Raw genomic sequence first — 17,954 nt, 5'->3', positions numbered from 1 at the left:
CAGACCAGTAAAGCTGGACATATAGCAGTGGGGAGACAGTAAATCATTTTAACGACTTCAGTTTGTCTCTTTCCGGTCACAGAACTCCATAATATCGCTTACTTCAGCAACACCAATCCATGTTAAATCAAACTTTGCTTGCTGGGTTTATCACCCCCTCCTCCCCAACAGCGCGGGTCATTTTGAGGCAGGGTCTCCTTGTAGTAGTTGGTGATTACCTCACTTATCAACATACAGGAGGCCCGTCACATGCTATCCAGGGCAAATTTTGGACGATGCAACCAGCTTTAATAACTTCCATATCAAATTTTTTAGTACACAACTCTTCAGAGATTCCCCTATTAGACGCCTCTTATGTCCTACCATGGGTAGTACTCGTGATGGTATTCCCCCCAAATCCCCGACCTGCCACCATCCAGGTTTAATTCTTTTAATATATGTATTTTGCACAAGACTATATAAGTATTCAAATTTCAACATCCCAAGAGGGTCTTGAAAAACCACCAGCACAAGCTGCATCTTTGGACAGTATGAAGAAAGAAAGACACTTGAAGTAGAATGGCAGATTTATTTCAATCTTAGCTTGACATACATATAATGTGCATAAAATATCGAAAGTACTGATTAGAACTGAACAAGATTAAAACAAAAAGACTTAACATCAAAATGATCAGGTTCACATGTACCTCCTTGTCCAATTGTCACAAATATTACTCAACCGCTCCACCCGACAGTAGAGAAAGACTGGTCATATTTTTTCTTTGAATTACTAAACATACATGGTAGTCGCTTTAATAAATCATGCAATGCCTTAAAATGCAAAAAAAAAAAAAAAAAAATGAAAATTCTGAGGAATGTTGGTGAAGCTGAAACTAGAACTAGTGATGTTATGGATTAATACAGCGACCCATGGTGGAACAGTACTAATAAAAGCATTATAAGTTGGTGTAGAATTGAGAATTTTTTTTTAAAGTTTCGACAAAAAAATCCAGTTAAGCCTTCACTAGTTATCTGCCCTTGACTATCTGCCCTGGTTACCTCTGCTGAAGATTTTGTATGTTTTCTCTCAAATTGATGTATTTGATAAAGATATGTATATTACATCAATTTCATCTGTTTTTAATGTCTTCATGATCAACTAAATTATAATCTGAAATACACCCCTGTGGAATTACTGTAACAGATACATACAATTATATATATTGACTACTATTAAACTGACTTCTGATTTCCCAGAGTAGTGGCCCTGTTGGAGTTTTGTTGTGGCCCTTTGTTCCTGAAGGAATCGTAAGGCATAGGTCAAGGAAGTCAAATCGACTTCAAATCAACCTAATATTGATCACAGGGGCTTGTGAACTGTCATTAGTTATACTACATGCAGAAGTATTTAATTCTCACAAGTTAATTACAAATTTAAGTCCCTGTGACATGCTGCATTGGCATTCTGTAATACAGATGATTAACCCTGTCAAAGCACAGATATAAAGAACGATGTCTGGGAGGAACCTACTGGGTATTGGGGGGTGGGGGCAATCATACTCTCATACTTAAACATGATTGCCCCTCCACCATACTCAATAAAAACTCCCATGCATTGTACTATATATACTGGTGGTCAAAGTACTTCCAGCTGTATACCAGAACAATTTATACCCAATGAGTTATAAGTAATTGCCCTTCAGTCTCTGGGAAAATTAAGCCAGTGATGATATATCTTTATACTGTAGAATATACAGATCACTCTAGATCTGTACAGCACTTGTGAAGAATTTGTCCTTGCAATGAGTGACCTAGGATGGAAGATAAAATAAGATATTTCTCATTATACAGAATACAAAGCTTTATGTGTTTCAGACATCAAAACAAAATGTCAAGTCTTTAATTACGAGATAATTAGATTCATGCACTCCATACTGATATACAAAATGTTATCATTAACAGATCAATGAAATGAAAGCATGGCTATAATTCACCCTTACCTCAGGTAGAACATTAACAAGATGTACACAACTTCTAAGGCTTAGGTTTTAAGGACTGAGATCAACTTAAATTTCTAAAATAAGAATAAACCTATTTTTGATTGAGAACCTGACTAGATTTCATTCAAAGCAGAATCTTCATGGACACTCCGTATAATTTAATATCAAATAATCTTCATGGACATCCTGTATAATTTAATATCAAATAAATGAAGTCCAAGTCCACATATGAAACATAGGTCAATATATGTTACGAAATTCTGATACATCCAGACGAGAGTTCAAATTGCAGGTGAGCCCCAGAAACTTGTATTTCAATAAAACTTATAGTTTCAGATTAAAGGTCAAATAGAGGTTCTACGTACTTTCCTATTTCCGTAAATTTACAGCAATTAATTTTAAGTACATGTATGCATTTATGAATTTTCATATTTTCCAGAAACCTGTATTTCAATGAATTTTATATTTAAAGTCACAATAATCCATTTCTAGTATGCAATAAATAGAGGTTACACAACGAGTGATTGTTGGATATGGAATTTATTTCACCCGAGTAAGTTATTTTTAAAAGTTACAAAAGACACTAGCTTAAGCGAGTGTCTTTTGCAACTTTTGAAAAATAACTTACGAGTGTGAAATAAATTCCATATCCAAAAAACAATCACAAGTCGTGTGACCTGTTTCTACCACAATAATATCGGCTTGAATCAAAGAGAAACGTTACCGTGGCCAAGTACAATTTGGCATATGCAAATAAAGTGTACCGGTGACGTCCGGGACCCGGTGATGTGACGTCGTTCGATTATTGATGACGTCAATAACAATTGCAGCATGGGTCAAAGTTTGAATTCTTGACCAATCAAAAGACCATAAGGTCATATACCACTAGTGGTATATAACATATATTTATCCAACAGTCGGCACATTTATACAATGGCTTGAGAGTGGAATAACACAGGGTATTGTGGTAGAATTATAATTATATAATGAAAAACACTGACGAGACTACACAGTCTTGATTCACTCATCCTAGCAATGTTCATGAAATCTAGTTCAGTATCACATAAAAACAGCTCAAACATTCTGTGAACTTTTCTGGCTCACACACACACATATAACAGGATTTCATTCTAAGGTCGTGAACACACAAAGTGGATTACAAATTCTCCTCCTACATTCCTCACTCTCTAGTTTTATCTGTTTTTTCACATGGATTTATCCTCGTTACACACTAACGTACATGGCAACACCTGTATCCATGTAATACATCCTCAATATAAATGTACACCTGTCAATCATGTACACATGCATCTTATCCTCAACCCATTTAAATTCATTAATCCGTACAAACAGGTAATTCACAAACAAATGCTAATAATACACATTTTCTCTTTCAGACCACCTGGAACTGGCATACAAGCTGACGTCATCTGCCATGAACACATACTGCCATCATATACAAATCTTGACCTTGCCACACAGAGTGCAACGACCCTTCAGGACCATTGTCTCACTGTATCCTATCTATGTACAATAATTACAGAAAATTAGTTTATGTACAATACACATACCTTCTTAATATCAAGTATGCCAGAGTTTAAGACATACATATTAGCAGTTAAGCAATAGCATCGTAAAATTGTTTACGAGTAAATGGACAATTCTTACCCTATACTAAACTGAAGCCTCTCTGGATAGGGAGACATGCAATGTAATAAATGGACGGTGATAAACAAAACTTGGGTGGTTGAACTTGGAAAGTGAAGCGATGAAATCTCGAGAATTTATGCTTAATAACATTATTACATTCTCTGTAGCAAATTATTACCACAAACTTATCCAAGGGGTTCTATAACATGTATTGTTGTTTCCAAGCGACACCTCAATTAGAGGGAAGTCTGTACTAGTCAACACATGTACATGCATGAAACTCCCAAATCTATTATTATTGAGGAATAATTACTATACATCAAGATCCATTTTCTACAAAGAGCACTACATGTGATCTGAGAATATACAAACTGAATTATGTACAATCATATCTCTATATGGTAGATGTATTCAATTCCACTTAAACAATTCAATTGTGTATGTCTGGACTACATCATATTTACACTGTAATCCGTGTATAGCAATTTGTAATTATCATCTACACAAAATAATGCATACCCAATGTCACAAATATAATAAGAATTCTAATGTCTGGATTTCTTATGTATCCTTAGTCAATAAATTATTAACTTTTGATATTAAACTATCAAAAGGCCTATATTTAGACCTGTTTAAGTGTCTTGACGTGGAAGCTAATCTAGATATCTCACTGCGGAATCACACAGTAATGAGACGGTTGGTATATAAATTCTGATACCTGTACAACACATCTGGCCCCATCTCAAACATGTATATGTTCAAGATAACCACCTACAGGTAATGTCTGATCCACAAGCACTAAAAAGTGTCCTTTCTATGGCCACACTGCTGCCTTGTGTATGGATTGAGGCTTGTAGTTGTCTCCCTTTGTTACAGGATCACCTCAAACACAACATTGTTTGTTGTGACAGTCAGGATCACCTCAAACACAACATCGCTTGTGACAGTCAGTCATGAGGACATCCTCTGTACACCAACATAAGGCAGTTCATTTGAAGTTCATTTACAATTTGAATATTACAAACACCGATTACAATTCACACCGTAGCTCAACAGACACCCAACATGTGAAGGCATTTTTAAAATCCTGCTGAAATTTTTTCCTGTTTTGCTAAATACAAAACTCAGCTAGCACCATCCTGTGATATATATATTTCATAACAGAAGAAATGTTCTCCTCTTTCGATGAACATTTGATTTATCTGTTCATTGTGATTTAACCTCAGCTAACACCCTCAGAGGGTAAGTCACTGTTGTTTCGGGGTTTTTCTGCATCCTCCAGAAGTTTGACCCCATCCTGACTAGGTAGATCCAAACTGTCGTCGGGTATATACCCTACCATGACCTCAGAATGACTTGAGGTATCAATCACTTTGTATTCCATATCACTGGAAGTGTGTGAAGAGGCAAGAGGATCTTCTATCCCAACGTCCATGTTATCAACTTCATCATCCTGATCTTGCTGGACAAAATAATTTTCAGAAATGTCAACATCTGAAAATACTGGTGACTGTGTATTCATACGCTCCAACTCCTCCTCATCCACTTTCTCCTTGCCACATTCACTGGCTGAATTGTTGCTTACCTTGGGCTTGGTACCGACACTATTGCTAACCCCTTGCCTACCTTCCTGCTGGGACCAGCTGTTTGCAATTTGGAGGGGCAATTCTTGTCCATATTCATCCTCACTAAGGCGCTCCTGTTTGATGGGAGTACCCCGCTCTTCTGCATTGTCAATATAGATCTCTGGCTGGGCGCGCTGGTTGATTTGTGCCATCTGTAGCACCTGAGCTGTGGACACAAGTTGCACAGGTACTGCTGTATATGGAACACCCTTAGGTAGAATCGGGGTTACACTCTGTGTCTTTAAATGTTTTTGAGACTGTAGTGGTTTTGTCTTAGATTTAGGGTTAGGCTTTTTAGATTTTACTGAAGGCTTAAGATCCAATTTCTCCTCAGCTTTGGTATCAGACTTTGTACTGGAATCCTGAGATACTTTCTGGGTATCCAATCTCTTTTTCATCAACATTTCCCTTTTTGCAAAGATGAATTGGCAAGTCTTAGAAATCTTGCTCAAAATATCCTGTATCTTTCCTGCAGCCATACCAGAAGTAATCAAATCACCTGTAATTCAATCAAACATTTCATTGAAGGAACACATATTTGATCTGCATTTAGTCTAGTGTAGCATTAGGGATGCGTAACAACATTTTAAAACTTTTCATTTAAGTATAAGTTAGTAGATTTTTCTAAATGTGGAGGGTGTTTATATATTATAACCTTTACTAACACCACAAAAAAAAATGTTACTGACACATGGACAACTTTGGGAAAATCATTAATGCTTCTTTTATATAAAGGCGATAGTTTTAATATTGTTTCACTTCCAAAATCTTAAGCGATCAAAATTACAAATTTACATCCTTCGACAAGCACTTGCAGATTGTGACCTCAAAATGACCTTGACTCGTCAACAAATACACAAATACACAAATTCAAAATGGTAACAATACCGAGCACCTTTGTCTAAGGAGAGATGACTGGAGGCTAGATACTTACGTCGTGACTGGTCAAGGCGTAACTGGAGTACCTCGTTCTGAACCTTGAGACTCTCTTTTGTACCGAGACACACAGTACATTTCTCCTCACTCTGCTTAATCATGTTCAACGCCTGAAGAAGACGTAGTAAAAACACTTTTGACATAGCTAAATAATGATTAAGAATGAGATCCCTCTAGTTATAGATGACACAAACAGTACTACGAGATAATGTAAGTGTTTTTTTCTTTCGGTACTCAAAACTTCTCAAATTTCTCGTAAACAATTACCACCTTAGTATACACATGCTAAACTGGTCAGTCAAGTCTGAGGAACATAACAGGGTTTAACATCACTAGCAATAATTCTATGGTTGTGTTAGATAACCTTTTATATAGCTTCTTTTTTTATTGTTTTTTATATGCATCCTGGTTCCTTTCTAACCAAATATGAATCTTGAGTTAAGAGCTTTGACTTCAGAGGCACCTTAGATGACCGTTCTATGCAGATAGAATTGACTTTTTACAAGTATACTCTGAATGACTTTCTTACCATGTGAAGAACTTTGATTTTAGAAGCACCCTGAATGGTTTCCACACACAAAGGTTTCTTTTGACCAGATTCATCCTGACCAAAGATAACTTCAATAAGATCTTTGAACCCATTTTTCAGATCTCTTCTCCGTTGTTTTTCCCTGGAATTAAAGATTTGGATAAATATATAATAAGACCATGAAAGAAGGAGATTGAAAATACAGTTAAATATGTTTTAAGGACATCTATGATGGCAGTCTTTCTTGAATATAAGTAAACATTTTAGCCAATTTTTTTTTTTTCATTCTTAAGAATATCTTTGCTGGCCGAATTTAGTTTATAATCTGTTCATCAACTACAGAAACTGGTATAAAACAAAACTAAGAAAATATGTTTGTTAGCTGCTGTTTATATTATTCTAAAGCAATGTGATACTAATGTGCAATGGCTTTTAATTTAATTATCCTCAAACAACACCATAAACATGCTATCCATACATTGAACTGTGCCTGGTGTTTCTTTCCTTTGATTTGCCAGCATCATTCTTGGAGGATTTCACGATGCCCTGTAATGAATTCGAAATAAAAAGTCCAGATACAAACCAATGAAGCAAAAAATACAAATATCTCCTTTAACAATTTAGAGACCACAGAATATTCTAAATTTATTTCTGGTCAACACAGAAGATAAAAAACTCACAGATGTAACAACCCAGAGTTCAAACGCTCTCATAAATGCTTTATAAAATAAATATATGCCTGTCCCACTTTGTCAGTACAGTAAGTTTTATGCCTGTCCCACTTTGTCAGTACAGTAAGTTTTATGCCTGTCCCACTTTGTCAGTATAGTAAGTTTTATGCCTGTCCCACTTTGTCAGTACAGTAAGTTTTATGCCTGTCCCACTTTGTCAGTACAGTAAGTTTTATGCCTGTCCCACTTTGTCAGTACAGTAAGTTTCATGCCTGTCCCACTTTGTCAGTACAGTAAGTTTTATGCCTGTCCCACTTTGTCAGTATAGTAAGTTTTATGCCTGTCCCACTTTGTCAGTATAGTAAGTTTTATGCCTGTCCCACTTTGTCAGTATAGTAAGTTTTAAGCAAACTCCAAAAGTTAACAGTAACTTCAGTATTTTCCCCCAAAACAACCCAACAAAACCTCTACTTGATAGTATGGAAGCACACAGTTTTACATTACAACAACCCAACAAAACCTCCACTTGATAGTATGGAAGCACACAGTTTTACATTACAACAACCCAACAAAACCTCCACTTGATAGTATGGAAGCACACAGTTTTACATTACAACAACCCAACAAAACCTCCACTTGATAGTATGGAAGCACACAGTTTTACATTACAACAACCCAACAAAACCTCCACTTCATAGTATGGAAGCACACAGTTTTACATTACAGTCATGTGTAAATATTGCTCCTTTGAAAAACAAAATATTAATTTTGCAAAGCCACTCATTCTCAAAATTCACCAATGTCATATTTATCCCAAAAATCACTTCCTCTGAAAAGTGATAAAAAATACTGATATATTATAGAAATCAATTTGGTTATAAAATAATTTGTAAATCAACTGGTGAAGCGAAGTTCTTAAAATTCAAGGTTTTATTCATGTAATCCATTGGGTGTGTTGAGATGTCCATACCACAATGCAACTTTATTCAAAGTTTGGAACGAATAACATGGAATAACATTGATACTTTTTGAGAAACTGAGCTCAACACAAAACGTTAAAATCACATTCCTAGCATCCCTAATTTGCAAAGACAATAGACCATAAATTCTCGATGATATTCTGTAAATGAAGGGTGTGGTTGAGATGTCTAACAACATACAAAGTTTGTTTATGTTTGTGGAAAAGTTACTACTTATTCACATGAAATCTGTTTTTCAACTTCATGTGTACCCTGTACACTGTCTGATATCATATTGGACTGACAGAATACACACCTCTTTGAATTCCACGCTGTGTTTGAGCATGTTGTCGATGGTATCAAGGGAGGCTTTGCGCTTGCCCTTATGGCTATGGATGGAGCAAGAAGATGGTTGGACCTTCTGTTTCTCCTGAATCAGGTATGACCATAACTGGTTGGAGCCTGTCTCCTCATCTGATGCATTTTCTATGTCTATATCGCTGCCATCATTCTGAAAAGGAAAATGGCTGGTTAAAATCATATCACTTTATGTTTTTACAGAATAAATTTTGCAGAGCCAATATATTTGAAATAGCAAAGCCTACTATTCTCAAACATGATTCTTTTAGTTTTGAACCTGCCACTGAATGACCTTGACCTTTTATAAAACATAGGTGTCTGCAATCTCTTACGAAATGCTACAAAAATTGGTGAAGAGGACATCATTGGCAGTATATGAAGGAAACATCATAGAAAATCAATGGTCCTGTTGTGGCAGGAAAGAACTAAAAAAATGAGACAAAAACTACGCCATCAAAATCAGACAATCTTGTGTACATGTGAAGTACTGGTAAGTTGAGGTGTAAAACTTCTACAGATACTACCAATGAGAGATGAGGACAATTTTACATATCATATATATGTCCTTGATTAATGCTCTGAAGCACACACTATTAGACGGAAGAAGATTTCCTTGAGATTATACATGTCCTTGACTGGTGTTCTGAACCATTAACTTGTTTGAGATTCAAACTCTTTGCTGGTATTGTAATTAACATGAATTCATCAAAATTTCAGGAAATCTATTTGAAGATAAATTGAGTGATGAAGGAGATTTTCAAGAAATTCAATATGGCCTTGACTAAAAAACACTGATTCATCAACCTGTTTGAAACATGGTCATATCCAACCCTGTTACATCTCTTGAACATCCTCAAGGAAACATAATTGCTAGAAAAGATTCTACACACAGAATTGAAGAGAAAACCTCAGAGGATAATTTTAATTTGAAACAATATACCAGATTTTCGTCTCTAAAAGATTATGATCAGTTTATTTCTAAGTTAATCCAATTCATATAAAATATGCCTTCTATTAGTTCCATATCAGTGTTTGTGTGTAGAAATCATTGCTGTGCCAAATATAGCATCCTTTTTAGTTTAAGTTTTATCCCATGTTATGCACCAATCACAGAGCAATATTTCTATCAATGCACCAATCACAGAACAATATTTCTATCAATCAAGAGGCATGATGCATAAAACACCAATGTGTGTGTATGTTTTAAGTAACATGGATTATGTTGACAATGTTGTGTGAAATTTTAACATCCCTGAGATTTCTTAGTAAGAAAACCACAGGATTTCAATCCTCTCAACTACCACATAGGAGCAAGAAACACATTTGGAAAATAGATTCACCAAATTCTGTAAACATTTCTCTGTTAAGTCCAGTAAAAATTAACATCATATATATGCACATGCATTTGTACATGTAATCCAGGAAAACTTCCATGGGACCAGTGGAAATAGCTCACTTTAGCAGAAATTTCTTACAGAATTTTTAAATAAATAATCAGTTGAGCCAAATCTGATAATTTTATCTGAATTATAATATACATGTATCTTGCTTTGTAACAAGCAGAAAATTGTTTCAAACATGTTTATCGTTGGAAAGTTTTACTGAATAATATACTATTTGTTGTTAGTATAAAACATCACATCCTTCAGATAAATCATACTAATCATACAAACAAAACTTCACAAACACAAATAAAAAAAGTTGAAAAGAATTTCGTTAGTGTTTCAAACAATGCTCAAATTTATTTATAATTTCCACACATGCCAGGTATATACTTTTTCCTTATAAAATACATGAAATACATGTATCTTATTTTCATTAACAATGAAAATCAGAGGTACACATACTTTTAACAAACAACGAAAATGTCAAGCTGTCTATAAAAACAAATACCCACCTCATTCTCATCGACAGTTGTGATGTCTACCTCATCAATGGCAGGGGGAATAACTCTGTTAGACTTGACAATACTTGGTGCTGTGACCTGCTGCTTGTCAATACTGTTGCTGGGTTTGTCTTCGTCATCAATGACAATTACTGCTTCTGGTTCAGCTTCTGTGTTACCTATGCTATTTTTAGAACCACCACTTTCTCCTTTAGCTGTAGAAGAAATTCCCTTACTTACTGAATTTTCAGCGTCTGGGCTATCGGTCTCATCATCACTTAAACTAATAACTACATCATCACAACCCTCATGACTCATCCTGGACTCCCAGCTCTCATCTTCTTCCTTAGGTTCTGTTTGTGTTTTTTCCTCCTGTGCGTACACATCTCCTGTCTGCAGTTTAGTTTCCCTGATTTTATCTTGTGACAAGTCAATATGGTGACGAATGCTGTTCACTATCTCCATGCTTTTCCCCACAAGTTTTTCCACTAAACCATCTTTTATACATTCTTCACTGCCAGGTATTGTGACCCTGTTCTGTATACTAGGTTTACCCGTGTGTGTTTTATTTTCTTCCTCCTCCCTTGAAGTCACAACAGGCACCAGTGGATGCTTGGCACCCTGAGGGTTTTTGGTTCCCTCAATGATCTGAAGGACATCCACACTTGCCTTTTGTACCGTTGCTAACATCTTCAGATCATTTAAGGAATTCTGGGAAGTTTCACAAGACTGATGGTCACCTTCACTAGATTCTGTGTCCATTTCAAACTGAGATGGCGAGTCAAGAGGCAGAGCGATTAACTGATCAATTGTGCGGGATGCAACACACACTGCAGCATCTGTTAAATCATCCTTAGAGGAAACAGTTAACTTACCATCAACTTCATCACAGGTATTATGACTTCCTGCTGGTGAGCTGTTATTTTGAGAACCTCCAGGAGTTGAATTGTTAGGTTTATTGGTGGTTTCTCCAATAGTGGTAGTATTGACTGTCGTAGGAGTACATTGTTTAATGACAGTCACTTCAGAGGTATTTGGTTTCCCAGTTGTCAAACTATCACACTGTTTATGTGATATGTATTCTGAGGTGATGGATTTATCCTGACCATCATATTCGCGGATGGAGTTCTCAATCTGACTAAACAATACAGAATGCAGATCTGTCGCAACTTTCTTCTTCTGATCACATGTGGAGTCTGTGTCTTTTACACTCTTGATTTCAGTGATCTCCAAACTGTCAGAAGTTGTCTCAGGATCTCCAATGCATTTTGGTTCAGATATAGAATTTTCGTTACAACTGGAGTCTGAACAAATTACTTTGTCACTCTTTGCATCCAATTTTATGTCATTGTCACATTCAGGAATGATGATTACACCTGAATTTCTCCCAGAATTCTCACCACACATTGTATTTGTTTCCATAATATTAGATCCATTTTTGCCACACTTTTCATCCAACACAGTTTTCTCTATCTCTTTCGCCGAGTCGGAAATCAATGATTCCTCCTTTGCCAAATCTGTAGAATCATTGCGACACTTTTTTGTAGGTGGTGATGAATCATTAGCGATGTCAGCACTGATTTCAGAGATTTTACTTTGTAACGCACCATCAGAATTGTTCTCACTTTTCTTCTTCTTACGTTTTTTGGTGACTTGCTTCCCTTCCTCTATAGGGTTTGTTCCTCCATCATCACCTTCAGATGGTTGGAGTTTTTTTTTCTTTTTCTTTTTCTTCTTTTTCTCTTCAGTGTCACCTACAGTTACCCGATTGCTGTCCCCATCCATTGTCTGTTTCTTCCGTTTCATGCCCTGCTTTGTCTCCTCGGTAGTCGCACCCTGGGGTCGACTCATGACGAAGGAATGAAACATTACATCCCCCTGCTCTTTGGTGTTCTTAGTCACCAGTTCCTTATTGTCACTTGGTCCGAAGCGCATTTCCTTTACCACAACCACCTCATTCTTCATAGCCCTTTCCCTGCTAGCATTTAGCATCTGTTGAAATTTTTCAGCGCTAACTTTGCTCTGGTTGCTAGGAGCAACAGGCACTTTGTGACTACTACTACTACTCGTTGCCGTGGATATTGGGATCAGTATCTTCTTCAATTGAGGCACTTCCATATCCTGTTTCATTTTAGGCACTATTGGAACAAGTTTGGACATAATGCCAGATCTAGTAGAAGTGGAACCCATATCACCAATTTTCACACTTGGGTGCAGGGCTAGGCTGGACGCTTGTGTCAACAGACTACCAGGTGGTATGGAGCTTAGTACAGTCTTTACTGAGCTGGCTGGGGTTACTGAAGTAGCCACAGTTACCATGGTAATGGCCTGGGTATTTGCCAGGAGGGAAACAGGAACCGAATGAGTTGTGACTGTTGAATGTGATGTATTTTTACCAGGTAAAGTGAAAGTCATGTTAATGACATTTGAGCCAGAAACAGACGTGGTTGATCCAATTTTGGAGCAGTTGGACTGAGGCACATTGGATGCGATGAGAGTGATCCCTGCATTGGCAGGGGATACAGGCTGTGGTACATTTTTGTTAATGGGAGAGAGAATGCTCACTTTTGGAGGGAGCTGTTTGTTCAGAGGTATTCCAACACTGGCAGCAGGGATATTGGGTGTAGATGTGCAAACAGACGGATTTGTCACGATAGACATAGCTGAGCTGGAAGCAGGTTGTGAACCCGAGGCAGAAATCATGGTCGAAATCATAACAGGAACACAGGAACTGACAACTGTAGTAGTTGAGGTAGAAGTGGATACAAGTGAGTCGACAGAGGTCCCCTGTGTAAGGATTTGAGACACACCAGAGCTAATGACGGGACTACTTGAGTTGGCTGCGGACACAAGCTGGACTTGGCTGGGTTGGGTAACAGGAGATGCCAGAACATATTTCTGCCCATCAGGATTCTGTAGAATGACAAGATTGTTGGACTGACTCTTGCCAACAGTGCCTTGTGAAGGAGCACCGACCTTGGTTGACATCCCTGGTTTAAGGAGGACACTGGAGAGGGATGATACACCCTGGGGCGATACTTGGGAAGGACTGGTTACGGTCTTACCAGCTGTACTTGGCACTGGTATCCACTTTAACGTGCTGGATGAGGTGTGACCTTTGATCTGGAGATGACTTAGACCAGAGATACCCCCTGACACTAAGCTAGAACTGGTGGTAGTAGTAGGTGGTACGTCTATTGCTATAACATCTTGTGACTCCAGGCTCGGCTTCAGGATCTTTTCCTGTGCAGTAATGAACTCCCCAAGGCGAGTCTTCAGTACCTGGCTTCGTTTTTCCACTTTTATCCTGATTGAAAAGATAGACTTGGGAAGTTTGGCCTTCACCTCTGGAGGTATCACAGCAGGTTTGTCAGAACGAGGCAGGAACGAGATAAAAAAATCACCCACAATCATCTGTCTGGGGTTAGGATAATGTTCACGCGAAATCTGGTTGGATATCTTGGACAAGATTTTCTGTTTGGCGTTTTCCCAGTTACAATTGGAGATCATTTCCAGGAGTCGTATTTCATAGCTCTCTTCCTCGTCTTCAGACTTTTTTTTGCTGGTTTTCAGACAGACCCATTGTGTATGCCAGCCTGTGTGGATGGCTTTCTTTGCACCAACTGTCGGCATCTACGGATAGAAAGACAGAATTAATATAGACATTTCCGAAAAAAAATTCTGCAGGTACATGTAAGTATGTATCTGAAACATCTTTTGTATGTTGGAATTTTAAGCATCATATCAATGGGGAATGAAGTGTAAGACCTGTTAATTTGATCTTGTAAACTTCAGTGCACATGTGTTTTACTTGCCATTTTTCTTATGATGGTGACTATATACAAAAGTCAGTTTACATATTATAGACATGTATTGTTACTATCGTAGACCTTTATAATATCTGACAGATAAAAACAGATGTGTTCCTCATTAAAATTAGAAAGTTTTAGGACATCAAGTGCAAGTGTAATACATATAAACTTCCAAGTTTTCAAACATAATGTTACAACTACATCAAACAAAAACTTAAGAGATTTAATCGAGTAAATTAACACCCAAAATAACTTAAATTATTTTTAATACACTAACTACTTTTTAGTTTTTGAGATAGGTTCTACTCTACATCAAGTCATACTAGATCAAGATATTTCTGAACTCCAATCTTCAAGATTACTTTTACCAATATCTCAGACCAAATATTTCCTTTCAAAGGTCTGTAAATATAGATTTCACTATACTATACATTTATTTCAATACACGGTTTATTTTTCAGAGCTGGTGAAATATTAAAGGTAGGAAAACTTACATTCTTTGATCCATTGCATCCGGACAACCTGGTAGAATTCGAGGACTGGGCAGATGGTGAGGAAGGAGGAGTGTTCCCAGGAGAAATAACTATCGGGCTCAAAGAGTCACCAACCTCAGCTGTCTTGGATTTTTGTGCCCCCAATTCTGTGGCCTTCACACCTTGACAACTTGCACTGCTCTGAGCACAGTTTTCTGCATGACATGTACACCTCTGCTTATTCCTGTTGAAACAAAAACGGATAAATAAGACGTTCATATCAATGTCAACATGGTAGGCACATCCTAACCCACAAGCTTACCAAAGCAAGATTGTATCTTAGTATTCCTCACCCAGGGTTCCAATGACTTCTTAGAAAGTTTAAACTGTCTGTTGCCATCAATCTCCTCAACCCCCAACTTCAACCTGAAAAATACCCGATATCTTCTCACTCCCAACTTCCACCTGAGAGAATACCTGATATCTCCTCGACCCTAACTTCTACCTTAGAGAATACCTGATATCTCCTCGACCCTAAATTCTACCCCAGAAAATACCTGATATCTCCTCGCCCCAATTTCCACCTGAGAGAATACTGGATATCTCCTCACCCCAACTTCCACCCAAGAGAATACCTGATATCTCCTCGACCCCAACTTCTACCTGAGAGAATACTTGATATCTCCTCACCCCCAACTTCTACCTGAGAGAGCACCTGATATCTCCTCACCCCTAAATTCTACCCCAGAGAATACCTGATATCTCCTCACCCCCAACTTCTACCCGAGAGAATACCTAATATCTCCTCACCCCCCAACTTCTACCTGAGAGAATACCTGATATCTCCTCACCCCCAACTTCTACCTTAGAGAATACCTGATATCTCCTCACCCCCAAACTTCTACCTGAGAGAATACCTGATATCTCCTCACCCCCATCTTCTACCTGAGAGAATACCTGAGATCCCCTGGACCCTAACTTCTACCTGAGAGAATACCTGATATCTCCTCACCCCCAACTTCTACCTGAGAGAATACCTGATATCTCCTCACCCCCCCAACTTCTACCTGAGAGAATACTGGATATCTCCTCACCCCAACTTCTACCCGAGAGAATACCTGATATCTTCTCACCCCCAACTTCTACCTGAGAGAATACTGGATATCTCCTCACCCCAACTTCCACCCAAGAGAATACCTGATATCTCCCCTCCCCCAAACTTCTACCTGAGAGAATACCTGATATCTCCTCACCCCCAACTTCTACCTGAGAAAATACCTGATATCTCCTCACCCCCAACTTCTACCTGAGAGAATACCTGATATCTCCTCACCCCCAACTTCTACCTGAGAGAATACCTGATATCTCCTCACCCCCAACTTCTACCTTAGAGAAAACCTGATATCTCCTCACCCCCAAACTTCTACCTGAGAGAATACCTGATATCTCCTCACCCCAACTTCCACCCAAGAGAATACCTGATATCTCCTCGACCCTAAATTCTACCCCAGAAAATACCTGATATCTCCTCACCCCTATATTCTACCCCAGAGAATACCTGATATCTCCTCGACCCCAACTTCTACCAGAGAGAATACCTGATATCTCCTCACCCCTAACTTCTACCTGAGAGATACCTGATATCTCCTCACCACCCCCCCACTTCTACCTGAGAGAATACTGGATATCTCCTCACCCCAACTTCTACCCGAGAGAATACCTGATATCTTCTCACCCCCAACTTCTACCTGAGAGAATACTGGATATCCTCCTCACCCCAACTGTCCACCCAAGAGAATACCTGATATCTCCCCTCCCCCCCAACTTCTACCTGAGAGAATACCTGATATCTCCTCACCCCCAAACTTCTACCTGAGAAAATACCTGATATCTCCTCACCCCCAACTTCTACCTGAGAGAATACCTGATATCTCCTCACCCCCAACTTCTACCTTAGAGAATACCTGATATCTCCTCACCCCTGACTTCTACCTGAGAGAATACCTGATATCTCCCCACCCCCAACTTCTACCTGAGAGAATACCTGATATCTCCTCAACCCCACTTCTACCTGAGAGAATACCTGATATCTCCTCACCCCCAAACTTCTACCTGAGAGAATACCCGATATCTCCTCACCCCCAACTTCTACCTGAGAGAACACCTGATATCTCCTCACCCCCAACTTCCATCTGAGAGAATACCCGATATCTCCTGGACCCTAACTTCTACCTGAGAGAACACCCGATATCTCCTCACCCCTAAATTCTACCCCAGAGAATACCTGATATCTCCTCGACCCCAACTTCTACCTGAGAGAATACCTGATATCTCCTCACCCCTATATTCTACCCCAGAGAATACCTGATATCTCCTCGACCCCAACTTCTACCTTAGAGAATACCTGATATCTCCTCACCCCCAACTTCTACCTGAGAGAATACCTGATATCTCCTCACCTCAACTTCTTCCTGAGAGAATACTTGATATCTCCCCACCCCCAACTTCTACCTGAGAAAATACCTGATATCTCCTCACCACCAACTTCTACCTGAGAGAACACCTGATATCTCCTCACCCCCAACTTCTACCTTAGAGAATACCTGATATCTCCTCACCACCAACTTCCATCTGAGAGAATACCTGATATCTCCTCACCCTCAACTTCCATCTGAGAGAATACCCAATATCTCCTCACCCCCAACTTCTACCTTAGAGAATACCTGGTATCTCCTCGACCCCAACTTCTACCCCAGAGAATACCTGATATCTCCTCACCCAACCTTCCACCTGAGAGAATACCTGATATCTCCTCACCCCCAACTTCTACCTGAGAGAATACCTAATATCTCCTCACCCCCAAACTTCTACCTGAGAGAATACCTGATATCTCCTCACCCCCAACTTCTACCCCAGAGAATACCTGATATCTCCTCGACCCCAACTTTCACCTGAGAGAACACCTGATATCTCCTCACCCCCAACTTCTACCTGAAAGAATACCTGATATCTCCTCGACCCCAACTTTCACCTGAGAGAACACCTGATATCTCCTCAACAGATGCAGTTGAGACT

The 17,954-nt window shown here is 38.6% G+C and overlaps 1 protein-coding gene across 1 annotated transcript in view; it reads right to left on the bottom strand.

Annotated features, from left to right (window-relative positions):
- Positions 1-548: 548 nt before the first annotated feature.
- Positions 549-17,954, bottom strand: part of LOC117329256 — a 56,003-nt gene continuing 38,597 nt past the window's right edge. The window contains exons 8-14 of the mRNA XM_033887113.1: positions 14,901-15,123; positions 10,607-14,227; positions 8,666-8,860; positions 7,198-7,265; positions 6,720-6,861; positions 6,189-6,300; positions 549-5,753 (exon numbers count right to left, since the gene is read on the bottom strand). Of these exons, the coding sequence (XP_033743004.1) occupies positions 4,852-5,753; positions 6,189-6,300; positions 6,720-6,861; positions 7,198-7,265; positions 8,666-8,860; positions 10,607-14,227; positions 14,901-15,123 (5,263 nt within the window). The 3' untranslated portion in view covers positions 549-4,851. The remainder of the gene's footprint in view (positions 5,754-6,188; positions 6,301-6,719; positions 6,862-7,197; positions 7,266-8,665; positions 8,861-10,606; positions 14,228-14,900; positions 15,124-17,954) is intronic.

Source organism: Pecten maximus, chromosome 6, assembly GCF_902652985.1.
Source record: "Pecten maximus chromosome 6, xPecMax1.1, whole genome shotgun sequence".
Taxonomy (NCBI): domain Eukaryota; kingdom Metazoa; phylum Mollusca; class Bivalvia; order Pectinida; family Pectinidae; genus Pecten; species Pecten maximus.
The sequence above is the reverse complement of the archived record's forward strand: the minus strand, read 5'-3'. Positions and strand labels throughout refer to the sequence as shown.